The 26,772-nt window shown below is 49.5% G+C and overlaps 1 protein-coding gene across 3 annotated transcripts in view; it reads left to right on the forward strand.

Moving 5' to 3' along the window:
• Window positions 1-26,772, forward strand: part of BCR (BCR activator of RhoGEF and GTPase) — a 129,728-nt gene that overhangs the window by 79,829 nt on the left and 23,127 nt on the right. For all 3 annotated transcript variants that reach the window (XM_038373593.2, XM_043497869.1, XM_043497870.1), the window contains 10 exons: window positions 1,844-1,951; window positions 3,707-3,767; window positions 4,894-4,946; window positions 5,356-5,496; window positions 17,104-17,225; window positions 18,073-18,241; window positions 22,079-22,198; window positions 23,178-23,253; window positions 23,999-24,103; window positions 26,518-26,592. In XM_038373593.2, the coding sequence (XP_038229521.1) occupies window positions 1,844-1,951; window positions 3,707-3,767; window positions 4,894-4,946; window positions 5,356-5,496; window positions 17,104-17,225; window positions 18,073-18,241; window positions 22,079-22,198; window positions 23,178-23,253; window positions 23,999-24,103; window positions 26,518-26,592 (1,030 nt within the window). The remainder of the gene's footprint in view (window positions 1-1,843; window positions 1,952-3,706; window positions 3,768-4,893; window positions 4,947-5,355; window positions 5,497-17,103; window positions 17,226-18,072; window positions 18,242-22,078; window positions 22,199-23,177; window positions 23,254-23,998; window positions 24,104-26,517; window positions 26,593-26,772) is intronic.

Genomic DNA, 26,772 nt, shown 5'->3' on the forward strand with positions numbered 1-26,772 from the left:
TTAATGAAAAACTGAAATTGTCTCAAAAAAACCCACATTTTTGTTTTTTTAAAAAACATTAAACTTTTTCATTTTTCAAAAACTGAAAAATGATTTTTAACAAAACTGAATTGTTTTACCAAAAAAATTTGGTTTCCAGTTTTTCACAGAAAAATGGGAAAATTGTAACCAAAATAAGAATTTGCCGTGAAAATATTTATTTGGCTCAAAAAGGCATTTTTCATCCAAAAATGTCTTAATGATTTTTACCAACTCTATTCAGGCGTGGTAGGGAAAGTAAGAGCCCTTGCATTAATGGAGAAATCATAGCACTTGCATCCTTACATCCTAGCTGCCATCTCTAGGACGTGATTCCAAAATTGAAATGTTATAAGCCTCTCCCAGCAGGGGGTACGGTCAGGATTACTGCTCATTTGGGGATGGTGTGACAATGCCAGCTATGGATCATGTGCTCTCTGCAGGCCTGGGGCCAGACCCTCCCTGGCATCCATGCACAATTGCCACTGATTTCAGAAGGAGCTGTGCCATTGTACAGCAGGGCTGCAATTAGTTCCCTCATCTCTTCGTGAAGATCACTGTAGGAGGTAGCTCACCGTTTCTCAAGCTACCATTACTTCAATAAACTGTGTAGGGAAAGATGCACAGAGGTACTGGGAAGCTACTCAAGTGCCAGGCTCTCCTACGGGAGGCAATGTAGGGAATGATGCAGAAGTACTGTTTGTGGGGGAAGCTCACAGCTACGTTAGTGGGAGAGTCTCCGAGCTGGAGTCTCTCTAGAATGGTGGAGGATCACTGGCTGTGGGGAAGTTCTCATATCCTCCGGTCCCAGTCTCCCAGAGCAGTCACAGTAGGGAATACTGTCCGTGCTGGCAGTGGACCCACGGTAGTCATAGGGTAAGTGAAGGATTGAAAATGCTCTCCTTTTCAGGAGAGTCCTTCAGTGCTCCTTCTGTTGGTGTCTTTCTGATTGTACGCTGGGAAGCCCATTTGAACTGCCGAGGTGTTTATAGCACAGCTGCATGGGTCTGCAACACAAAGGTTACTCTAGAGTTCAGACATGCTTGGAATTTGCCCATGGATTTCCCAGCTGGATCTTATGCTGTCTGGCATGAACATGACTGCTATTTAGAAATCAGCAAACAGGATCAGTGCTAAGACCTAGTGATTAATAATGGCTCATTACAGGATCCAAGGCTTGTTGTATCTTTATCTGGGTCCACCACACATTCTACGGTTGCAAAATCCTGCATTGCTGTCCATGCCTTCCAGCAGTGGTTCTATACTGTGTGTGTGTTGTATTCAACTCTTCAGCACTTCTGTCCTTTAATGCTTCAACCATGTGGCTTTAGATAATGTGTGCATATGTAGATCTTGGTTAATATCTGGGTTTGCTTTAACGGCTTCAGCAGATGCACAGAAGCAAACAAGTAGCTCATTGGGGTCACATTCGTGCTATAGGGCTGAATCACTCCTGTCTGATTCATATTTCATGGCAAACAGCCAACAGCTCCTACAAAGTTTCATCCATGAGCTAAAATATTAATAGACGCTAATCTGGCAGTTTAGAAGGGTGGTAAAACTAGGCGATGGTAATAAAGATTTGTCATCCTCCCAGGCTCACGAATTAACTTCTGCTGGGTAAAGGGAGCCACCACACAAGGAGCACCTGTTCCAGTGGGGGAGAACCCACAGGAGGGAGGGGGCACTTCCTGTTCAGAATATCCTGAGTTTCTTTGGATTGGTGTAAATCAGCCTCTTCCCCGGTTATTCTGACTCCCACCAGCAGCTGTCCCAAGCCAACCCCCTCCCTGGTGTTTACTTTGTTTTGTTTTGATTCCTGCAGGCCAGCCAGCTGGGAGTGTACAGGGCCTTCGTGGATAACTATGAGGTTGCCATGGAGACGGCAGAGAAATGCTGCCAGGCCAATGCTCAGTTTGCTGAAATCTCCGAGGTAATGTCAGGATGTTCAGACACACGCGCCGCCCAGAGCTGATTAATACGCTGCAGTGTCAATCCTGTGCAGCCTCCGAGTGCCTTTGCAGCCGTCGCTACTTGGAGAGGCTGGGACTGGAGGAGCTGTGAGCTTCCCCACAGCCACTGCTCCAGCCCCAGCCGCTCCAGTGGCCTTTATTTAAGGCTGGCCTGGGAGGAACTATGAATTCTCCCATTGGCAGATTTTGCTCACTATTCCCCACAGTGACTCTTTTAGTGACTGACATGGCTTTGAACTGTCCTAGCTCTGCACCAGCATCATGCAGTCCTCCTGATGTCTCTTTTTCGCTAATAATGACACTGACTGTGGTGTAAAAGACCATCTCTAACAGCTTGCATGATGTCTGTTGGTAGAATCACAGGCTTAATTAGCCTCAAGTGCTGAAAGAGGTAGCGTTAGAATGCGCTGTTTAAAATGACAAGTGTGTCAAGTGGAATCTTATTATTATTTATTAGACTGCTTTGATTTCCTCCCTTTGAGTGGGATTCTGTGTGTTTGAAGTACCTTGCAGGCTTCTCATGCCATGGGCTCTGGGTGGAGCTCCTTGTCCAGTGGACAGTGTCACTGTGGTGATTACAGCCCCAAGAAACGTCACAGCTGGAAAAAAGCAGCTGCCAAGAAAAATTGGATTTAAATGGAACCACCTTTTCTGTATCGGATATGCGCGGTGCCAGAGACATTTATTTCTTTTCAAAACACTAGTTCGTCGAGGAGCCCAAATCTTTTTTTATCTTTAAAATTAAAAAGTAAAACGTTTCAAGACATTAAGATTGAGGGAACACAAACTGGCAACGCCCTTTGGAAATGTGCTGTGGTTCTCACCACAGTGTGAGGGGGTTCCCCACCTCCCATCTGCAGCCATTGCTCTTTGATGCGTTTTGATCCTCAGACGCAGCCTGTAGCATCAGCAGTGTCACCTTGCTATCAGGGCAGCTTCCCGCACCCTTCATTTTTTAAATAGATAATACAGTCTGTAAAGTCTCCTCTGACTAGTAGTTAGATTTATGCGTTGTGTTGCGGTAGTGCTACAAAGGGATCCGGGCCACCTCATGCTAGGCACTGTACAAATGCAAATTCTGGGCACCACATATTAGGTCACTTCCTGGTGGGTAAGTGCTAAAGCCCTGGCAATGACCATAGCGTAATAAATAGTAACGATGATGAATATGGTGGTACTTTTGCACTTCTGTGCCCATGTCCTGTTGAGGATTTCACAGCACTTTACCCACGTTAATACATTTAACCTCAACATTCAGGGCAGCAGCAGAATCAGGAATCGCACCCAGATCTGCTGACTGCCCTCCTTGTGCTTTAGCTACCAGACTATACTTACACTGGGCCAATGGCACGTGCATCCCTGTGGACATGCCCCTGTCTGACTGGTGGTAACTCAGCCATCCCCAGGTTTTCTCCCATATACTGTACGTGGCTCCCTGGTTTCTTGGGTCTCTAAAGATTCACTCTTAGGAATTCTGCTTGGAGCTGCAGGCTCCTGGCAGACTGTGACATGGTGGTGGTAGAGTTACCATCAGGACAATGCATTTTCCTTCACTGACATGGAATATGGCAGGGCTTTTCTGGATGCTGCTTTAGGCTGACTGTATGAACACAGGCACCTCTTCCTCCCTTGGAGGTGTTAAGGAGGTTCTGGGTTCCAGGGTGGTGTTTCTGGGCAATGAACGGTCTCCTACATGATTTTTCTTTTTCTTTTAGAATCTCAAGGCCAGAAATACAAAGGACTCAAAAGATCAGACAACCAAAAACTCCTTGGAAAGTGAGTGTTCTGTATGGAGGAGACTCTGGTTTGTTGGCACTTGGAGGGGTGGGAGTGGAGCTGGCTATTGTTGCCCTGGGTGAAGGGTAGATATATTGTGGAATAACCATTCCCCAGTCCCACCTTCCATGGTCCTTTTGCTTTCTGAATGCTGGTGGGTTATGGTGACTCCTTGCTGTCCCCGTGAAGCTGCTCCGTTTTGCTCATTAGCAGAACACTTGCCTAGAAAGCTGCATGTCTGCACAGGAAGCCTCCATTCATCTTACTGGCTAGTCATTCCCCTTGGGCAACAACGGACCATGCACAGAATAACCATGATCTTTGAAAAGCATCTATTGCCTAACAGTAGCACAAACATCATCATACAAGGAATTATTATTTGTATTACTGTGGTGCTAGAGGTCCCAGCTGAGGTCAGGGCTCATTGTGCTAGGCCCTGTAAGTACACATAGCAAGAGATCGTCCCTGCTCCAAGGAGCTTCCAGACTTGTTTAAGGCAAAGCGTCATAGATGGCAGGATGTGGGAGTACCCTAGAGATGCAATGCTGAGCTTGGGATGGGAGGTGGTGCCTTGATCACCTTTCAGAGACCTTCCTGGCAAGATTAGGAGAGGCGTTGAAGGGGAATGGCTCTAGAGGGTGCGGCTAGGCATGGTACTCAGCTGCAGGATCAGCCACGAAGATCTAGAGCTGGAGGATGTAAGAGATTAATCAGAAGAGTGCCCTGCTGGGAGTGTTGTGTGCCATTCAGCGAGCTCACCATTCACTCTCCCTCAGCTGCGTGTTGCTTGGGGTGTGCAGTAGGTTGTGTTTCTGTGTGACACTCTCTGTGTTTGAGCAGTGTGTTTTGAATGTTTGAATTAGCAGTAATGAGCTCTGTGTGTGGAAGGGGGAATGTTTGTAGGGGGGGGTGTGCCCAGTGTGGCTGCTGACTGCTTCTCTCCACACACTTGTGTGTTTTATTTACTCGGGCGTAGCTCATTAAGGGTGGAGAAAAGAATGGCAGGATGTTTCCTCTGTACTAGTTTTTTGCCTGTGTGTTTGGCTGCATGGCTCAGTGTGCTCTGTAGGGCTCTCTGTTTTTAGATGGCTGCCTTTCTTATGCTTCTGCTGCTTTCTGTCCACAGCTCTGCTATACAAGCCGGTGGATCGAGTGACACGCAGCACACTTGTTCTTCATGTAAGTAGCTTGTGTGTTTAAATGGCAAGTATAAGAGCGCAGACGCTGTCCCCACTTTCTCTTCCCTCCAGCTTTTCCTGCTCAGACAGGACTGGGGAAACTAAGAGGCTGCCGCTCTGCCTGGGTGTGTCTTGTCTATATATGTGGAGGAGCAACTTGAAGTTTCTGGTGGAGAATAATTCCATGTGTGGAACCAGTGATGTGTCCCCAGCGGGGTTAGCAGGCTAATTTAGACTTCACAGCTGCAGTGGGATGGGACAGTCATCTGCAGCCTTGCCCTAAACTATGAGAGGAGGCCAGAACCACCTGTCCCAAGGGTTCCAATAACAGGGCTGCCGGAGCCTGTGGCTCACTGTTCTGGTGGGTGCCGTTCCTTATTCTTGTCCCTTCTTTGTGTTCTTCATGGTAGGATTTACTGAAACACACTCCAGCAAGCCACCCCGACCACCCGCTCCTGCAGGATGCTCTGCGCATCTCTCAGAACTTCTTGTCCAGTATCAACGAGGAGATCACACCCCGCAGACAATCTATGACAGTCAAGAAGGGAGAGGTGAGTCCCCATCCTCTAGTGAGCAGATCTATTTCTAAATGCTAGTTCTGCCTTTCTTTGGGAGAGCTGGAAATTAGGAGACTACCCTAGCCTTCTGAAGGTTACAGTGACTGCAGGGATAGCGGAGGACTTAGGCCTCCTTTTGGTGTAGAACTCTGGTATGCTAGCTAAGCTTAATACTCTGTGGGGAGTCATGCTGGCACACACAGATAAAGTTACATGCAGACCCAGGATTAGTACTCAAGAATTCCTGGCTCCCAGACCAGTGTTCACTCCTCTAGGCCGACCCTTCATTCTGTGAGAGGTTGATACCTGCTTGTAGATTTTCTTAAACACCATGCTACTAGTTCCTGTGTTGCTGAGATACAGTTTATGCACAGTGTTCCCCAGGACATGGTGTGGCTCACTGCACGTTCTGTTCAGAAGGCTATTTGGAGCTACCAAAGGGGAAGTGTGACTAGAATCCCAGATCTCATTGCCACAACGTGCGTAGCGTGTGCTAGCCCAATTCAGGGAGAGTTCTTGGTAGTATTCTGTGTGCAAACTGAAACCAAATAAGGTCCTATGGATCAGAAGGAAGGAAGGCAGCTGCTGGAGTAATGGAAGATTAGAAGGGCATTTTCCAGCCACTCATGACCCTTACATCCCCTCTCAGGAACCAACTTGGCAGGATGTTCACCTAAATCTGCACATTCAGAATGAAATGCATTTTCTGCATCTTCTAGAAGCCTACAATCTTGGGCAAGAGGGAAATCTCACTGGGGGTGTACTATAGCAATCTGCTGTGGCGAGAGAGAGGGGGGCAAGCTGGTCACTGAATGATGCTAGGAGTTGGCACTGTGATTTCTGTCTCTTAAAGTATCCCCAGAATGATGTCAGGACCCAAGGTACAGCAGAGAAATGCATGTTACAGCCCCAGTGTCCAGTACACAGAGACTTACTGTGTGAGGGCAAAGAGGTGGAAAATCAGAGCTATTTCTCAAATAGAACGTAAAGAGAAGTAGGAAGGAATCGAAATGGGATGAGAGAGACCCCTTGAGATAGGAAGCTTAGGGTTGTTCATCTATCTAGGGGCCAATCCAGTGTCCATTAAAGTCCGAGAAAAGCCCCCCATTAACCTCTGTGGGAATTGGATTGGGGCCCAGAAGTGCTGGGCTCTGTCCCCCCCCTCACCCACAGACTAGACTGTTTATAATGGAGACAGACTTCTGCAGTGGTATGGCTCTGTGTGGCTCCCTAAGTTCTTGGGGCAGATCTGTCTCTAGGGTAACTACAGTGTGGTTTTGGTAGGGATGAATTTGGTCCCTCCGGCTCAGTAACAGCCAGGACTGATGAGTGTTGGAGGAGATAGTTGGGGGGCGGGGAAGCTTGGATGAAATGGGGTGGGGAGCTTGGATGAAAGAGCGGAATCAAGAGCAGCAGATTTGTGGTAGAGGAACTGCAGCTGGAGTTTGTCATGTCAGCACTGTGCCCTGTAATCTCCTGCCAAGCCCAAGATGACTACAACTGGACCCAGGGATCCCCTTGAAGACATTCCAGTGAAAAGTCCCCCAGCCCTATAAACATACACATTCCTGGGGTTATTAATGTGTGTTTCTCTGACCCTTTCAGCTCTGAGGGTTCTCTGGCGGACGCAGAATGGGGCTGGGGTACTCAGACAGGGCCCCAGAGTGCATTGTTCCTCAGCTTTGAGCAGGAGTTCCCCCATTTACCTCCTGCTTTGGGGTTTGTTTTAGAACCCCCAGGCTGCAGCTGAGATGTGCTGAGACTAGAGCTGTGGGGACCAGGCAGTAGCAGGGTGGGATGAAAGTATACATATGAGTGGCCAGGGCCTTGTAGACAGCAGAAGGCCTCATTAAAGTGGATGCTGATTGAGTTATGGCAGGTATCACAGGCTGGAATGCCCCTGTCCCAGGAGAGGGACTGCTCGGTAGTCTCAGATTGTCTGTTAGCATCTCAATGAGGGATGCAGGCTTTGCAGCGTGTCCTGTGGAATCCTAATGAAGTGACAGGAGCAAGGGCAGTGGGAATGAAGTTGTGCTCTCTGGTGAGCTGTGGATTTGTCGTCCACTTACAAAGTGAGAATGGGGTGTGTAAAGAGTGGGCTCAGCAGGGCTGCTCCTATTCCCACTCACGCTGTGGTGAAAATATTGACCTCAGGTGGTTGCTCCGTGTTTACTCTTGTGGCAGGGACAGCAGAATCAGAGCTGAAAACAGGTTTTCCTATGCGATGGAGGGAATCCATAACTCTCTCTCACTCGCATGCACCTACTCTGCTCGCAATCTGTTCCAAGCCAAGGTGAAGAATGTGCTTATTCCAGATCTTTCTGTGTTGCCCTTTAACTTCCTTTCCCTCTGGGAGTCGAATGCTAGCTGCTTCCTTTGGCTTTTCTGCACCAAAGGCCCTGCCTCTAAGAGGGGCAGAGCACCACCTTCTTCCCCAAAGCTTGTCCAGACTGGGGAGTGTTCACCATTTCCATGGTTAGAAATTGTGATCCAACTGCTTGCAACAGGAGTAGACTCCCAGCCATTCATTAATGAAGGATTTGTGCACTTTCTTCCTAAAGAGTTAACAAGCCCCGCTTCCCACCACCAAGAGCCCTTCCAGGTTGGGATCAGAGCTGGGTTTTGTCTGTGTGTGTGTAAATCTCTGGCTTAGCCTTTACTTCTGCTCCCCTTGTCTGTGCCCTCCCCGGAGTGATGGGGTAGCATGCAGTCTGCATGTCCTAACTGACAGCTCTCAATGCATATTGCATTTTTTATTTTAATGAATAGCCAGCTTGCTTTGATGGCTTTTATTTATTATTTACCTCCCTCCCATTGGAGATTCCTTTGGCAGGGGAACGGGCTAGCTGCTGTAGCTCCAGCCTCCTCCTCTCACACAGTGCTCAGGTACTGACCTCCATTGTTAGCGTGCATATAAAGGAGCCCTTTTTTCTCTTGCTTTCTTTTTCCAGCCAGCAAACAGCTCCCAATACCCATCTTTAATGTAGAGTGTTTTTTCCCTTTGGTGAGCACAGCACAGGGAGGATGTAAATCCCCTTTGCCTGCTTCTTGCTGCTGCTTTCTTTTGCTGGTTAATCTCCCTAGTGACAGGCTGCTAAAAGTGAGTGTGGGTGGGTGGGTGGGTGGGTTGGTTGGTGTGTGTGTGTGTGTGTGTGTGTGTGTGTGTGTGTGTATACACAACCTTCCACACACACTCCCTCCCCCAAGGTGTGACCCAAGGTTATTGGTCCGCTGCTTTAGGTGCTTTCATTTGCTACAAGGCACTTGGCCGCATCCTGTACACAGTGAGGAAAGCAAGTGCTGCTCACGACAGAGTAGCTTGTTCCCTCCCATCCTATCCACTGGAATATTCCATAAAGTAACTCCAGCATCTTGCCCGAGACACTTCTCAGTCCATGCCCAAACCAGGACTACTGCTGTGACCTATATGGCATGGCAAGGACAGCCCAGCACATTGCTCTCACGGCCATCGGTATTACCTGTCCCCCTTCTCCACAGTGTCTCAGCTTACTGTGCAATACAGCAATGCTGACAGGGCAAGGGAGAGCTGCAGATTCAGCCCCGTTTCCTTTGTGATCTGTGCATTCGATCCTTCGATGGGAATTGAAATGGGAGGTATGGTCCTGAGGCAGCCTATGGCTTCCCGAGTGTGTAGGCCTGGCGGGTTCCAGACGTAAGGAGGGGGCAGAGTTTCTGCATACTTCAGGGATGTGGGCAGGATGCTAATGGCAACAAAAGCCAGAAGAAATGAGGCTCTGTCAAGGCCAGGGTGCGGCTCTGGGGTTCTTCTCTAGCCTATAGTGGGGAACTGAGTCACTTGTCTCCCCAGCATGCAACCCATGGACTTGTGGGGAAAGATGTAGTGTCTAGGATTTGGTTCATAGGTGGCAGAAGGAGATAACCACTGCACCCATCATGGGGGGACATCCCCCTGCGAAGGAACAGAAACCTGGATGGAATATTATGCTTCTGAGGACATATCTTAGTTCCAGAATCTCCCCTGCCAAGGAGCATGGAAATGCCTGCCTCCCTCCCTCTCATCCTCTTTTCTCCTTCCTGCTTGTTAGTGTTTCTGATTGATCCTTTCCTAAGTGCCCACTTCAGTAACTTGCCAAATAGCAATAAAGAGCTCGCTGGGGTGTCCCTGAGTGACATGAAGCCTCCTGATTTAGGGCATGTGAGAAGTTCAGATTCCTTCTTGTCTTGTGCATGTGGCCCCACCGCAGCTCCAAGCCAGGACCTCGTTTTGTGGATGGGGCCTTGTTTGCTTACAGCCGACTCTTCACCCGCCACCATTCATTTTCTTTGTTTCAGTTATAGGGGGTCTTTTGAGGGGAAAAATCCCCAAGCGCTCCAGAAGGATCAGTCCCTAAGGTTATACCCAGTGATCCTGCACAACCTCCAGTGGGGAGGCTGGTTTGGCACCACTCCGGTGCACCTTTCCCAGAGGTTCCTAGCTGCAGCCCCTGTGAGAATGGCTGGCTGGAGGAGTTGATGTCTCCTCTCTGAGCAAGAGCTTAACGCTGAAACTTCCCCCTCCACTGTTCTCTATCCAGTTCTGCCTTTTCTTGTAACGCAGGAGTTAATGGAACTGCTAAAAGCATTGAGCCCCTTAGGGGAGAGAGGCAGATTCCCACTGCAGGAGGGCCCCAGTCCGTCTGTCTGAGCCTGTCTCATGTTTTTCACCATCGTATCTGAGACGCTCAAGCCTGGCTGTGGACTGCAAGCTCCATATTTCTGTAGTTAACTGGTAAACGCATCTAACGGTGAATTGCCTCTGAGGGATCAGCCAGGTGACCTCTGAGTGGCAGAGCATCATTGGGTTTAGGCTGCAGTCGCATTAGGAAGAGTTTGAAGTAGGGAAAGAGAACAATAGGGGACTGTTTACAAAAGGAAACAGGCAAGGGTGTGAACTGGAGTGTCACTGGGTTTGTGGGCTGGTCTCGGACCCCTTGGGGCCTGGGGATCGCTGCTTCTAGTGGCCCTGGGAAGATGCCGTTTGCAGCAGTGTACTCAGAAATACAGGTTTAGATCCCACACTCTGTCTCCTGGCTGAAGCCCTATCGCTCCCACTGACAGTCACTTTGGAAAACAAAAGGCTGTTAGACTATTAAGAGAAGCTCATTAATTCCTCAGCAGATGATCCCGATGTCCTGTCACGCTGCTCTTGCATCAAACACAGGAATCATTCTCCTCCTACACTCTGCAGAAATCCAAACCACCTCTTCCTTAATGACATGTGCCAGTATCCATCCTTTTGTGCTTTACCATCCTCCTCCTCCTGCATCACACATGTACCATTCTTTCCTGTAACTCTCACCCACACGTGCCGCAGTCTTCTGCCGTCACTACCCAGGATACACCTCCTCAGCTCTGACAGGTAGACAGCCCTTTGCAGATCTTAAATCCAGATGAACAGCTATTACAAGTTTTACTTTGCATTGTGCATCTCAGACAAACAGGTAGCCTGCCTCTCTATCTGGAGTTAAATAATACACAACAGCAGACAGCACACGACATTAGAGGCAGCAACCAGTGAAAACATGATGCAATCAATAAATGAAGGTGCAGGCGGTTGTGAGGCTGGTTGAGAAACTCAAAGGCAAGGGAGAGAAGAGATGAAGAGGCAGGAAATGCAGGGAGGCTGTCCAGGTGGCAGGAGCAGCAGGGGGGAAGGCTCTTGTGCCCAAAGCAGTGAGGCACCGACAGAAAAGGGAGGAGGCAGGTGTTAGGTATGCAAGGGGAAGAGGAAGCAGGGCAGAGAGAGGTCTGGGAGGTAAGGCTGGAGCAGACGCTGGGACCCAGCCCAGGCTCTTGTCTGGCAGTACTGCACTGTCCTGGCAGGAATGCTGCTCATCTTAGGGTGTTACTGATGGAAGTGTGTGTGCTGGATGCTCAGTCACCACTCTGGTATTAAGCCCACCTGAATGTGGCTGTAGCCCATATGCTCCCCCAGGGTCTTTGGATGGTGGGGGAGGCTCTTCTCTTACATTTTTTATACACTAGTGATGGTGTTGCTATTCCTCAGTCAAGCCAGGAGGAATAAGCTGGATAAGTGGGGTGGGTACAGTAACTCTGACAGGAGAGCCTTGCAGCAAACAGCCATCTGCCCAAAACACCCTATGGCCCAGAAGTCTGTTATAAACATAGGGCCCCCAAAAGGATGCCAGTGAGGAGATAGCTAGATTGGGAGGTTGATTGGCCTGGGGGGGAGAGATGGGGAGGGAAAGGAATGGGGGATCCATGTCGCTGACTTGGAGACATCCTGACCTAGGGCACCAGTATCCTCCAGCCAGGGTTTGAGCTGCTGGAGTCCCCTTTGTATGGTGTGAGTTGCCAAGGTCTATGGGTGCTGGCTCTGTGGCCGGGTTGGTGGGGACTCTGAAGAGGAAGTGAACAGTCTCTGTGTTCTAGGGGGCTGACGGGGTCACATCTGCGAGGCTGGCTCTGTCTTCCTCAGGGAGACTGCCTGATCGCAGTCCTGTAGGGCATGCTCCCTGGGCCTCTCGCTCCCCTGCACTGAGGCAGCCTGTAGCCGGTCGCTGGTGCAGCAGATTCTGTCTAGCAGTCTCCTTGTTGGACTCGGTCTCCTCTGCCCAGGGAGCGTGGCTGAGGCAGCGTGTGAACCCTGGGCGTGTGCCGACGGGCACTGGGAATGTCTGAGGGGCATGCTGACTTCTCCTGGGGCTGGGCGGGGGGATTAGGCATGCGCTGACCAACTCATGGGGAGAGGCACCCTTTGCTCTCTGGTAAAGAAGCCTGTAGTCAGCTGGTTGGGAAATCCTTTTATTGTCTCCCCTTGACCTGCTGAACCCTCCCTGCCAGATGAGTCATCACAGCAAAGGGTGTAACCCCAGCAGCTCCCTACTGGAAACACTCCCCAGTCAGTGATCAGCAGCCTGATGTGCACCTATTATACCAAGTCTTGTCAAGTTCCAGGAGAAGCAGGCAGCTAAATCCATCCCCCAGCTCAGGCTCGGCAAGCACCCTACTGTGGAGAGAGAGATCCCAGCCTGCTCTATAAAGCCACTCTTCAGGCTTCCTTTCCCCCTGCCTCTCGCCCACAGTAGCTGGGAGCTCCCTGGGTCGTCATCTATGAAGATATCTCCCTGGGTCCCCCTTGCAGGGACATGTCTCTGGTAGGCTCATGAGTCAGAACTCTTAATAGAGCAGAAGAGGGAAGAAAATCCCCCCCCCCCCCCGTGCGGCTTGGTAAATTTTTCCCTCCTAGCCGCTGACTGGAATACATCCCCTCCACCCCCTTCCCTGACTTCCTACGCTTGACTAGAATACATCCTCTGCCAGGCTCCCCAGCCAGCCTCCTTTCCTGAGAAATCCCACCTCCGTAGGAGTCATTCCGGTGCCTCATGCTAGCGTCTTGTCTCGAGGATCTGGACAGTTTATCCCCCAAGTGCTAGATCAGATAAACTCAGCATAGATCAGCGTTGCCTCAGGAACAGCATCCCCGGCTGACAGGATGGTGGCTCTCCGCATCACAGCAGGGCTCTGCCTGTGGCGGTACTGAACTTCCTGTTTGGGTTGATGGGGAATTTTGGACATGGAACTTTTCTGAGCGAGTGGGAACCTGCTACCTGGAAGAGCCTGCCTGGATGTTTACAGGCAGGGGCTATGCAGGTTGCCCCTGTGACTGAGGCTCTTGGTAACGGAAGGGAGTGGATGCCCTGAGTGAGGTCGGGGGCAGTGGCTGGATCTGGAATCCCAATGCCATGTGAGAATATTCACACTCTCAGTCCCCTGCGGTCACTGCCTTTGCCTGCACCTACACTCTTGTGATGTTATGGGGGGCAGGTGGGAACCCTCAGCAACTCCATTGGCTGCAGTCCCTGGTTGTATTTGGAGCCATGGCCGAGGTAGTCCAGGCCTGTGGAGACTCTTCCGTTCTGACCCTCAGCCTAGGTATCAGAGCCCTGACACATCCAGAGGGGAGATCAAACTGAATCACATCCAAGCCGAACAGATTCCTTCTTGAACAGCTCACATGAGTCTGTGCAAGGACCAAGCATTAGGCTATTTGCTGGCTTCGCTGAATTTCTCAGAAGGGGGCGCACTGTGTGTGACCTGGCATCAACTACCAGGAATGGCTTTAGCTGAGGCCCCTGTAAGAAGGAAACTTTCTCCCTAAGCTAGCAATGTCTCAGCAGGATGGGAGTCCTGCCTTGAATGGGCAGCTCTTTGGGAAAGAGCTGCTTTTGACCCAGCAGTCACTGTGGCCTGTCCCCTCTGTTTTCAGATCAGAATTTAGAGACATGGTTTCTTTCAGCAGGGGATAGAGACTGCAGACAGTGGCCCTGTTCCTGCTCCCCATGGGCTTCAAGAGTGTTATGAAAGGAACCTCCTGCCTGGTTACTGAGCAAATGATCGGGACCTTGTTAACCACACCTGCCTAACCCTCTCATCTCCGGCCTGCCACAGGGGCACAGCAGCAGCCTCCCCTAAGGCAGGATTGTGCCACAAGACCCTCATGGAGTGGGGGGAGGAATGGAGGATCAGCACTGTACCCCAGAATTGCAACTGGGTAACAAATGAGATTGATGTGTGAGAACATATTTACACCTAAGGATTGTGAGCAGAGATTTGGCTGGAAACAAGCAGCTGTTCACACGCCTCAGAGGAGCAGAGTTGATTTGCATCGTAATAAATATTCATCAGCTCTAAAAACATTAAATTAGAGTTCTGGATTGCTGAAAAATACCATTCTTTCTGCCTCATTTCTCTTTCTCTCTCAAATTGAATCCTCCCCAGCTGTGGAAGGTGGGGGTTTGCCCTTGACAAGGCCTATCCTTGGTTTCTGCCTAGATACTCCTGGGCTGGTCGCTCTCTAGTCCTTGGGGGGGGGGGGAAATGAGCACACATCAGTAGCAGAGACATTAATGCAGGGAGGCATGCTCTCCAAACCCAGGGAGGATTGAGGAGGCTCACACCCATCTAAAAATAAACATCGGCACATCCACAGACTTTTCCAAGCCTGACTCACCATTGGATTTCCCGGCTCCCCAGGATCCTGTCTAGAAATGGTACTGTGATCTGTCAGGGAACAGGTTTACACCACTGACTGAGTGGAACATTTGCTGCTGGTGGTCACAGAATTGCAGTGACATTTGTGATTGGCAAGCATCCCTGGGACTGATTCCTGCTCTTTAGCACCCCAAAAAGGCTTTAGTGCAGCCTTGTGCAATGTGTTGTTTTAAACCGAAAAATGCATGATGCTCTGACTGTGAATGTAGAAACAAGAACCGGTTCTTGTGCTTCATCACTCTCCCTTGTATTCCCTACCATGTCGTCTGTTGGGACTCACATCACGGTATCGATAAAGGTAGTTTAGAGAGCGGGTGGGTGGGTATGAACACACCTACAGAGGTGTCCTCTACATTGAGAGTGTTCTGGGGACATTGAGGACAGGAGAACAGTGAGTTAATGCACAGGGCATTACGTTCGCAGACGTAGGTTTAAACTCTGATTTGGTTACAAGTAACTGTTCGGATGTTTCAACCTCATCCATTTCCCAATCAAAACGTAGCACAGCTTGGGAATTGGCAATTTTTGCATGCGAGAGCCTGGTACTGAAATAGTAGAGATACAGTAGGTCAGGAGCAGGGTGCACTGGCAAAGCTGTCTGTGTGGGAGATAATGGAGGGGGCAGATAGTAAAGCCGCCCGGGGGAGGGAGGGCTCGATCAGGATTGAATAACATTGGCTGAGCTATCACCAGAATACGTAGGCATAAAAGTTATTGCTGAAGCACCGATCACCATAGTATCTAAGTGTGTGGACCCAACGCCAGAGTAACAGGGGTGATATGGGTCAGAATTAGGGTGCATTGGCAGAACTGGTCAGAGAAGCCTGCTCGGTACTTGGATCAAGGCAGTGCTAGAAGATTTCCACTTTTGTGAGGATCAGACTTACCCCCAAATTGAGAATCCCCAAAGCCCAATTTGGAACCTCCTGCAAGATTTCACTTCCCCTAGCTCACATTCAGTCTGCCATTGATGGGGGGGGGGGGGAAGGTCGGAGTACAGAACCCCTCAGCTTGCTGATGACTATGTACTACTGCCTAGTTTTGTTTGAATGATACTCCAGAGCCCCACCCTGAAGGAGAGGCCCAAGGAGAGGAAAAGGGGGACAGTTGTCATGTCTGAAATAAACCACTTGGCCCAAGGAATTCATTCAGGCCCTTGAAACTAGGAGCCTGTCTTCTGAGGGGGATAAAGGCAGCAGAGCTATGCTCCATGCTAATTCTGAGGTCTGATCAGTGTCTCGTTTTGGGGAAATTTTATAGGGAATAGAAAAAGGCTTTAAATAAATACATAGGAAAAACGTGTCCAGGTGGGGCTGTTCAACTACTGGCTGATTAGAGACTGCTGGTGGATTTACTAGCAAATATAGATCCCTTAGCAGCACTTGTTGGAATAGGGAAGCAGCAGGAATATTTAGCAGCTTCTGCGTACAAAGAGGTTCAGAGTGGGGAGGAGGGTATTTCATGGTCTGGATTTGTTTCAGAGTAGCAGCCATGTTAGTCTGTATTCTCAAAAAGAAAAGGAGTACTTGTGGCACTTTAGAGACTAACAAATTTATTTGAGCATAAGCTTTCGTGAGCTACAGCTCACTTCATCCGATGGTAGTTCTGCAGAGTGGCTACAGCTAGATGTGAAAGCTTACCTGGTGAAGTGGTGTATACTGCCCTCTGCTAGTGAACGGTGGAATGCCTTGCTCTTGAAGGCTGCTGGCAAGCCCTGTGTGTAGTGTAATGGTCTGTCAATGACTTGCCATAAATTAAAACAGCTGAAAAGATTTTGCTTGATGTTTCCAGCCAGGTTCCTTTGAGTGAGAGCAGGCAGGTGATGTTTCAACCCCCAGAGAAAATGCTTGGAAAGTCAAAAGTGACTGGAAAGAGGGGGTGAGAACTGGAGAGTCTGGGTGAACCGTCCAGCATTTGCACCAGGCAGTGGATAACCACGCTCTGTGCAGCTCTCAGAAGTATTTGCCTCAAGCCAGCTGGCAGTTCACCAGCTGGAGGTGGAGATTTGACTCCAATTAAAAACTGAAACCCAACATTCAGCCACTTTCTCTGATTATGCACTTCCTGCAAGTGATGGAGAGAGCAACAGGAAGGGACCAGACTGCAAAGAGTTAATTCAGTGGCCAGGATTAGCAACAGAGAGGATGGCCCCAGCCAAGCCATTGGGATGGCCCTCTGTGCAAAGTATGCATCCTTATTGGGTCTGAGAAAGCCAGACGATAAAGTCCCAAGGAAGGGCATGAACAAGGAGAGAGCACGAGTGAGGGGAAAAAAGTAAACATGCAGGCCAATTAATGAGACCCGTCCATTGATCATCCATTTCTCAGGCCCCCCTTCAGTCAGGCACACAGAGAGGGTCTCCCTTGGAACAGAAAGTTGTGGAGAGAGCAGTGGGTGGGGCAGGTTTGCCATGTTCCACCAATGATCCATCTAATGAGGATCTAGCTTTGGGCTGGTGCTAGGGAGGCTTATATTACCGGAGGTATTGATGAGGAGCCATAGTGCCTTGGCTCAGAGACTGACCCCTCCTGTCCTAACTAGAACTGTGTCTCCTGTTTCTGACAGCACCGGCAGCTCTTGAAGGACAGTTTCATGGTGGAGCTGGTAGAGGGGGCTCGGAAACTGCGCCATGTCTTTCTTTTCACTGACCTGTTCCTGTGCGCCAAGCTCAAGAAGCAGCTTGGAGGGTGAGGATTTCCCTGCTTCACACCCCATTTTCCTGTGCTTCACACCCTATATGCAGTGCAGTGGACTTGGCAGAACGCTAGTTCAGTGCATACCGGCTGCACCTGTGCACCCAACTCAGCAAAGCTGCGGCCCATACAGGGAACATTGTACAGTGTAGCATTGTCCTTCAGATGAGACACTTCGGAGAGTTAAATACTGCATGGTTATCTTCCAGAGAGCGGGGGTGCTAACTGTGGCATCCTGGACAAATTCCAGCGGGGGTCATTTAACTCTGCCTCCCTTTATTCCCCCTGCAGTTTCAGGTGGTGGTCTTCACTTCCTGTTGCAGCCTGCATGTAGTGTTACTCGCTATCTCCCTCTAGTGGCTGGATCTCACTGGGGTTTATGAGGCAGCTACAGCTTGTGAAAAACTTCTACAGCAGGTAGCAGAGGCTCCTGCTTTTAGATCCAGAGGTCCCAGGTCCAGTCCTTAAGCTCTTGTGCAGCAAGCTGCCGCGTACTGCCCTAGAGATGGTTGTATTGAAAGATATCACTGTATTTGGGAAGTGCTTTGGGATGCTTCAGAGTGAGCACTTTTAAAAAAAATAAAATAAAATCTACGTGCAGCACCAGCGGGCAGCACACTGTACACAGCATGGTAGGGGGTATTGGCTCCTTCAAGATTCATTGCTGGAAAACAGACCTACCCCAGCCTTGCCTCCATCTCAGGGATTACAGTGAGGTTGAGCCTATTTCACATCTTGCAACTTGAAGTGCTGAAACCACCACGGGGGAAAAGCATGGAAAGAGCAGTGTGAGCTTGTGGAGTGCAAGGGTATTTAAAGCCCTGTCCCCTCTTCTTTTCAGGAAAAGCCAGCAGTATGATTGTAAATGGTACATTCCGCTCACAGACCTAAGCTTCCAAACTGTGGACGAGTCCGAGGCAGTGCCCAACATCCCACTCGTGCCTGACGAGGAGCTGGATGCCATGAAGATCAAGATCTCCCAGATGAAGAATGACATCCAGCGAGAAAAGGTAATGGCAGGTGGAGCTATCTTCCCCAAGCCAAGGGTGCACGTTGCGTCCGAAACTGGAGATGGGATGTTGCTGGGGGGTAACTCACCTTCAGAGTTTGTTTGGACAGGTAATACCGCTAAGCCATGGCACTTGCTTGTGACATGCAGGAGAACTAACTTTTGGTTATGCATGTAGTTGATGGGCAGGCAGCTATAGTTAGGCATGATGCATTATCCCTTGTGTGATAGTGTCCTCTGGGCATCCAGGAATAACAAAGCATACAGCAGCTAGGTGTTGAATGTTCTCATGATGTTGGCAGGCCCTGCTCATGGTGCTATGTCTTTGGATACACTTACTGCTGAAGGAGAAATGGGGTGGCTTTTGTGCCGAGGGCACACAAGAGCAGATAGAAATGTGGTGAGCCTGTTTTTCAGAGATTTCAGCTCTTGGATATCTAAGCACGAGCCTGGGTGTGGCTTTGGTCACATACAAAGATACCTCTGAATTTTCACCATATCAGCAGTGCCTTCTAAGTGTGTTTGAAGCCTAGCAGATTTGGATGCATAAGCAAGTCTATAGATAAACATATCAACCTCTTTCACTGTCACCAATCAAACAGTGGGCTCTGTGCCTCTAATGTTGGCCTCTCTTCGTTTGCTAGACATGCATTTTCTCAGGTGTCGCAGAATCCAAGCCATTCTATCCCCAAGAAGGAAAGCCAAGAGTGCAGAGGTTGAGAACCCTGCAATGTAACCAGCAGGGTACAAACACCTTCTGCATTTTTCCTCCCATAGTTACAAAGGACACATTTCCAGTCCACAGCCTTGGATAGCTCTTCAGAGAGGTTTCTTGGGAAGAGGAGGGTGGTATGAATAGCATCCAGGGGAAAATCTCTTAACTGACTCAGCTGGTGATTCACACGTGGGTTTAGACACTTCAGGGCCAAAGCATGTGCCTGACTGGGCTCTGGGATTTAGGCATCCAAGGAGAATCTTGCTCTTAGTTGACTTCTGTTGAAAACTGATTTAGATGCATACAGCTGGGAAAAGGATTGGGGGCTGCTATTGCTGCATAACCCAACTGGCTCCAAGACACCATTTGCACAGGAGATGCTTAGTTAAGGATGCTTTTGAAAGTGCCCCTCAGTGCTGTTCTGTGGCGGAGTACTGCTCGTACGGGTTTGGAGGCTCCTAGTCAAATGTGCACTGTACAGTCAGGGGCAGTGAATAGCTTCCCCATGTAGAGCCTTCAGCAGGAAGGGCTGTTCAAATGAACAGCTATGAGCAGTGCCCAGAGCTGGGCCTGGGAAATGTATTGACTGTTGTACCTAGAGTTCCCTCTTTCCTAAGTGGGGTGGAGCTCCACCCACCCTGACGGCAGAACCACTGCTGCATGGAAGTGTTGTTTGGCCACCGGTAAAGGGAAGAGGGGGACAGATCAGAAAATCGAGCCAAATCTCCTCCTCCACATTGATTCTGGCATGAGACCACCATAATGTGGTCTAATGTGGGACTTCAATCACCCTGACATCTGCTGGGAGAGCAATACAGTAGTGCACAGAGAATCCAGGAAGTTTTTGGAGAGTGTTGAGGACAACGTCCTGGTGCAGCTACTGGAGGAACCAACCAGGGGCCATTCTCCTCTTGACCTGCTGCTTACAAACAGGGAAGAATTGGTAGAGGAAGTAGAAGTGGGTGGCAAACTGGGCAGCAGTGACCATGAGATAGTTGAGTTCAGGATCCTCACAAAAGAAAGAAAGGAGGGCAGCAGAAAACAGACCCTGGACTTCAGAAAAGCAGATTTTGACTCCCTTAGGGAACTGATTGGCAGGATCCCCTGGGAGGCTAATATGAGGGGGAAAGGAGTCCAGGAAAGCTGGCTGTATTTTAAAGAAGCCTTATTGAGGGCACAGGAACAAACCATCCCGATGTGCAGAAAGAATAGCAAATATGATAAGCGACCATCTTGGCTTAACAGTGAAATCTTTGGTGAATTTAAACACAAAAAGGAAGCTTATAAGAAGTGGAAACTTGGACAGATGACTAGGGAGGAGAATAAAAATATTGCTGAGCGTGCAGGGGTGTAATCAGGAAGGCCAAAACACAACTAGAGTTGCAGCTAGCAAGGGATGTGAAGGGTAACAAGAAGGGTTTCTATAGGTATGTTAGCAACAAGAAAAAGGTCAGGGAAAGTGTGTGCCCCTTAATGAATGGGGGAGACAACCTAGTGACAGATGATGTGGAAAAAGCTGAAGTACTCAATGCTTTTTTTGCCTCGGTCTTCACAGACAAGGTCAGCTCCCACACTGTTGTCCTGGGCGACACAGTATGGGGAGGAGGTGAGCAGCCCTCAGTGGTGAAAGAACAGGTTGAGGACTATGTAGAAAAGCTGGACATGCACAAGTCCATGCGTCCAGATCTAATGCATCTGAGGGTGCTGAGGGAATTGGCTGATGTGATTGCAGAGCCATTGGCCAATATCTTTGAAAACTCGTGGCAATCAGGGGAGGTCTCAGACAACTGGAAAAAGGCAAATACAGTGCCCATCTATAAAAAAGAGAAGGAGAGCCTGGGGAACTACATACTTGTCGGCCTCACCTCGGTTCCTGGAAAAATCATGGAGTCCTCCAGCTAAATATCATGAAGCATTTGGAGGAGAGGAAGGTGATCAGGAACAGTCAACATGGATTCACCCAGGGCAAATCATGCCTGACCAACCTGATTGCCTTCTATGATGAGATAAGTGGCTCTGTGGCTATGGGGAAAGCAGTGGACATGATATAACTTGACTTTAGCAAAGGTTTTGGGTGTGGGTTCAAGGGCTCAATGGGTAGTGATCAATGGCTTGATGTCTAGTTGGCAGCTGGTATTAAGCGAAGTACCCCAGGGTTCAGTCCTGGGGCCGGTTTTGTTCAACATCTTTATTAATTATGTGAATGATAGGATGGATTGCACCTCAGCAAGTTCGCAGATGACGCTAAACTGGGGGGAGAGGTAGATACGCTGGAGGGTAGGGATAGGGTCCAGAGTGACCTAGACAAATTGGAGGATTGGACCAAAAGAAATCTGATGAGGTTCAACAAGGACAAGTGCAGAGTCCTGCACTTAGGATGGAAGAATCCCATGCTCCGCTACAGACTGGCGACTGACTGGCTAAGCAGCAGTTCTGCAGAAAAGGACCTGGGGATTACAGTGGATGAGAAGCTGGATATGAGTCAGCAGTGTGCCCTTGTTGTCAAGAAGATTAATGGCATATTGGGCTGCATTAGTAGGAACATTGCCAGCAGATTGAGGGAAGTGATTATTCCCCTCTATTCAGCACTGGTGATGCCGCATCTGAGTACTGCGTCCAGTTTTGCGCCCCCCACTACAGAAAGGATGTGAACAAATTGGAGGGAGTCCAGTGGATGGCAACAAAAATGATCAGGGGTCTGGGGCATGTGATTTACAAGGAGAGGCTGAGGGAACTGGTCTTGTTTAGTCTGTAGAAGAGAAGAGTGAGGGGGGATTTAATAGCAGCCTTCGGGTTCCAAAGAGGATGAAGCTTGGTTGTTCTCAGTGGTGGCAGATGACAGAACAAGGAGCAATGGTCTCAAGTTGCAGTGGGGGAGGTCTAAGTTGGATATTAGGAAACACTATTTCACGAGAAGGGTGGTGAAGCTCTGGAATGGGTTACCTAGGGAGGTGGTGGAATCTCCATCCATAGGTTTGGAAGGCCCGGCTTGACAAAGCCCTTGCTGGGATGATTTAGTTGGGGTTGGTCCTGCTTTGAGCAGGGGTTTGGACTAGATGACCTCCTGAGGTCTCTTCCAACCCTAATCTTCTATGATTCTGTGAATGTCTCTCTGTTCTCTAGAGGGCTAACAAGGGCAGCAAGGTCATTGAGAGGTTGAAAAAGAAGCTGTCTGAGCAGGAATCCCTGCTGTTGCTGATGTCTCCCAACATGGCTTTCCGGGTTCACAACCGGAACGGCAAGGTAAGCTGCTCCACAGGTGTCTCTGGGGCCTTGCATATAGGACTGAGAATGAGGCATCAGGGGGACGTTTGTGTGCATGTGCATGTCACAGTGCCCCACCCAAGGGAATCGGAGCTGCTCAAGCATATATCAGTTTGTAATTATCTCGTTGTCCAGTGGCTGATCTGAAAATAGTCTCCAAGCTGCAGATGTCCAGCCTGTGCCACAGTGAAGGCCACTTTGGCAACTTACTAGGAGCCCAAGGGTTAATTTGCATGTACATTTGCATTTTTTAAAATAAAATCAGAAATTTACCCCTCACCCTAGTATCTGCCTGTGCTTGGATCTAACCGGATAGGGGTGGGAACTGCATCACTTCCCCTGGGATAAAGCCCTGCAGCTGCTACGCCGTAGCCTCATCCTTTAGTAAAGTTGCATGGGGAGGGTACTCACAGGTCTAATTTCATTGGCCTCCAACTGCTAACAGACTATGGAGATTCTCTCTTAGATAGTAGGAGAGGCTCGTGGTGTGAGGTTTATCTCCAGCGCTGTATGTGTGGGGTTATCGGTGACTGTGGTATCTGCATGTACTCGGCAATGGATCGTTTCAAGATCTAGTCACCAGCATTTTCTTCAGCTCATTTTGAAGGCATTTTGGCATCTGCTTCCTTAGCCACACATCTACCTAGTCTCCCATGGCACGCACTATTGGATGGCCTGGCCAGAGTAGACAGCAGTCGTGGAACCTCATGCTGCCACTGTCCCAGCTGCCATTAACGGGGTGGTCCTTTGAAGAACCCAGGCTGCAGGTGTCCTTGCTGGTGCTGAAGGCACGTTGCTGGGAGGACATTCACAGTGCCAGGGTCCCGTCTGGCACTGCCAAAGCAGTGCTGGGAGGAAGCAGGCAGGTGTACTAGTGGGGTCTGGATCCAGTAACTCTCACTGGGAGGTGGTGGGTCAGAATGTCATGTTCCTTGTTCCTGTGTCTCTTCCTGCATAGAGTTACACATTCCTCATCTCATCGGACTACGAACGGGCAGAGTGGAGAGAGAACATCCGGGAGCAGCAGAAGAAATGTGAGTGTCACTTGACCAATCAGAGCCCTTGTCTTAGGGCGTTCTAGGGACCATCCAGCTGGGTGACCTCAGTGCATATGCCCCTTTCCCCCCCGCCCCCAGGAGGAGGAGTCAGGAAGGGGATTGTCCAACCCTTCCCCTATCCCGGGGAGTTAGATAGAAGTGGGGAATGGCCCCCTGCCACAAGGAGGAGGAGATGCATGAATATACAGGAGACAAGGTGGATACCTTTTCTTCTTATGCCCTGTCGCTGCAGTTGAAGCCAGTGGAGGTGCTTTTGCTCCCAGCCCCTAGAAGTAAATATCCAGGAGCTAGGCCACAGGGAGAGCTCTCCCCAGTGGAGTCATTTCTCCCATTGGCCTGCCAAAACCGGAGTCATCTGCCTTTCTGGGGCAGTGAAAGGCCCACCCCATTCCCCTGGCCTTTGCCTGAAGGGGTTGCTTTATTTTTGGAAAGGGGTTGGCTATGGCTCTGCCAGGGGAGAAGAGTCTCTTTCATTCTGTGTGCAAGATCGGGAGACTATCCATAGAACAAGTGAGCCCCTGCATGTGACTGAGCTGAAGTATGGCCGGGGGGGTCTGTGCTTGAACCATGGTTCCTTCCAAACACAGAAACACTACCTTATGCTATCTGCTAGCATTGCCCTGGAAGCTTCTGAAAGTACCCCCTGCCTGGGCTGGGGGGAGTGTCCATGGAGCTCTGTGCCCTGTACAGATATCATTCCCTCTCTGAATTTCCTTGACAGGCTTTAAAAGTTTTTCACTCACATCCGTGGAGCTCCAGATGCTGACAAACTCCTGCGTCAAGCTTCAGACCGTCCACAACATCCCCCTCACCATCAATAAAGAAGGTGAGAGCGGTCTTCAGTGCCCTTGTGTGGACCAGCTGCAGTCATAACCCACCCCCTGCCTTTCCTTTACACCCCCCTTGTCCTGCTCTTACCATTCCTTCTGGCCAGAGGCCTCAAGGCAGCTGTGAGTGGATGATCTTGTAAAACAATCCCAATTCTGACCACACTTAAACCCTGAGCAACCCAGCTCTGCTACAGCTAGTTACTGTAGGAAGATTTGATTGCACAATCCCTGCCCCCAGAAGTTTGCTCTGGGTAGACAAGATGCAGCAAACAGAGGGAGTGGGCAGGGGAGGGTCTGCTCAAAGGTTCCAGAGTTATTCAGTCCCACAGTATAAAAAACAACCTGTGCAATGTTTGCAGTTCACTTTCTCTCCTCCTAGTTTCTCTCCCACTGCTCCTTTGACAGTGAATTCCTGCCCATCCTCTGTGGCTTTACTCCGTCTCTCCCATTGTTCTTGGGTGGATTCTCATATTATTTCAGTCATTACCATTCCTTTTACTTTTCCCCATCGTTCAATGGACTGAAGTCCCTTCCCCTTTCCTCCTACCACTAACCTCCTAGCCATTGTACCCACAACAGCCCTGGCTACTAACCCCACTCCTTCCTCCTGGAGTACAGCCCCTCTGCTTCCCTGGCACACGTATGTCTGTGGGATTGTCTTGTTGATATTTTTTTTAGAATGTGATTTTAAAATGAACGGGCTGGACATGAGAAAAAGGTGTAAAGTAGCCACAGTCCTGCCTATGACTGAGACAGGTGCAGGATTTTCAGATTGCATGTTTGTGGTGGGGGAGCTGCTCTGTTCTGTTGTGCTGTCTCCATCCTCATCAGCTGAAGGCATTAGTGTGAAATTATTTTGAGCTGACTTGGTGAAATTCTTGGACTGCAAGTTTGACGGGGAGGGCATTTGTAATGAAATGATGGGTGCTGCTGCTGAGGCAGCAAAAACGTGAAATGAAGCAAATGTAGGGAGGCAAAATGTCTGAGACGCTGGGAGCACGTTTCTGCTGGTTCTCAGTGAGTAGATTTGCAGAGGAGTGGTGCATGTCAGTTAGTGTGATGGTGAGTTTGCAGATATGAGTCCAGCATTCAGAAATGCAGCCTGTACATAATCACTGTGTATCATATGGTCTTCTCTGTAAGAGACCGGGGCGTAGGCAGTCTGGCCTACTGGTTGTTACTGGGCTGGTGTCATGGAGCCAAGGGCTGGCCACAAGACGGTAGTTGGCAAGCAGGGATCAGAGTCGGTGCAAGAACTGAAATAAGTAGGCAAGAGTCCTGGTCAGAGTCAGACCAGGGTCAAAGACTCGGGGTCAGGAGTAGTTGCCAGACTGGAGTCAGGAGGCAAGAGTCAGTGGCAGGCCAGAGTCAGAGACCAAAGATCAGACAGCAAGGCAAGGTCTGGAGCTGCAGCAAGCCAGAATTCTGTGTGCTTGCCCAGGCAACTTCTTCGATCACCTCCAGGGTTAAGTAGTGACCGTGGGCCAATCAGAAGGCTGCAGGGTACTGTTTCTCTGAACACTTTGGGCGGCACTTCCTGCAGCACCTAATCTCCACAGTGCTCCTAGGTTGCAGCTCTGCATGGTGTCCTGGTGGTGATGGGGGAATGTCAGCTGCCCCAGGCTCCAATCCCGCAGATTCTTACAATCTCTGACTCTTAATGCCAGGCCAATGCTTAAAGGGATGCCAGCAATTTAAGACTCACGCTTGTGTGTGAAAAGTTTTACCTACTGTGGTTACAAGTAACGGCTAAGATCAGTGTCACTGACAAATTAGAGAGAAAATCCTCAACAGAAAGAGAAGAAAAGCTGAGTCGGACCTACATTTTTCCTAACTCTGCCACTGACTGGCTGGGTTACTTTGGGCAAATTCCGTCACTGCTCTGTGCCTGTTTCCTCTGCAATGCTTACCAGTCTCGCCTATTTAGATGAGAAGTTCTTTGAGGCAGGGACTCTTGCTTACTCTGTAGAGTGCCCAGCTCACTGGGGCCCTGATCTCACTTAGGACCAGCAGGTGCTGCTGTAATATAAATAATACTTTTCAGTTTTCCTTTGTGCAGTTGACAGTCTTTTGTGTATAGTCATTTTCACTGCTTTACCCGTATAGTCAGTTGGTTTCTTCTGTTGTTTGGGTCTTTCGCAGCAACACTGGGGGAGATGAAAAATTTAAAAATAATGAAATATGATTGTAAAAGCTCCAGCATTGTCAAGAGGACTCTGGGACAGGAGTGGTACCTGGAGCAACTTACAACTCCTTTCTAAAAAAACTGACTAGATGTCATGTTTCTGCTACCGGAGTTAGACACTTCATCTTCCACCCTGCAATCTCTGTGATGTAAATCTCCTCCCAGTGTCTTCCCCTTTGCCACCTCTGTGAAGCTGAACTAAAATCTCTTGGGTCTTTTGTACAGATGACGAATCGGCCGGGCTTTATGGATTCCTGAATGTCATTGTTCATTCTGCCACGGGGTTCAAGCAGAGCACAAGTGAGTTGCAGATCTGTGATGTGCAAGTGGGGGTCTATTAGGACCAAAGGACAGGAATGGGGTACGCTGGCCGCGGAGACGTCAGTTTGGGGATAAAGGGTTTGGTGAGGAGAATCAGTTTGGGTGATTGGGAACGGGGGATTAGTGTACATTTGGGGGATGCTGACTAGCTTTTTGTAG

Source organism: Dermochelys coriacea, chromosome 15, assembly GCF_009764565.3.
Source record: "Dermochelys coriacea isolate rDerCor1 chromosome 15, rDerCor1.pri.v4, whole genome shotgun sequence".
Classification (NCBI taxonomy): domain Eukaryota; kingdom Metazoa; phylum Chordata; order Testudines; family Dermochelyidae; genus Dermochelys; species Dermochelys coriacea.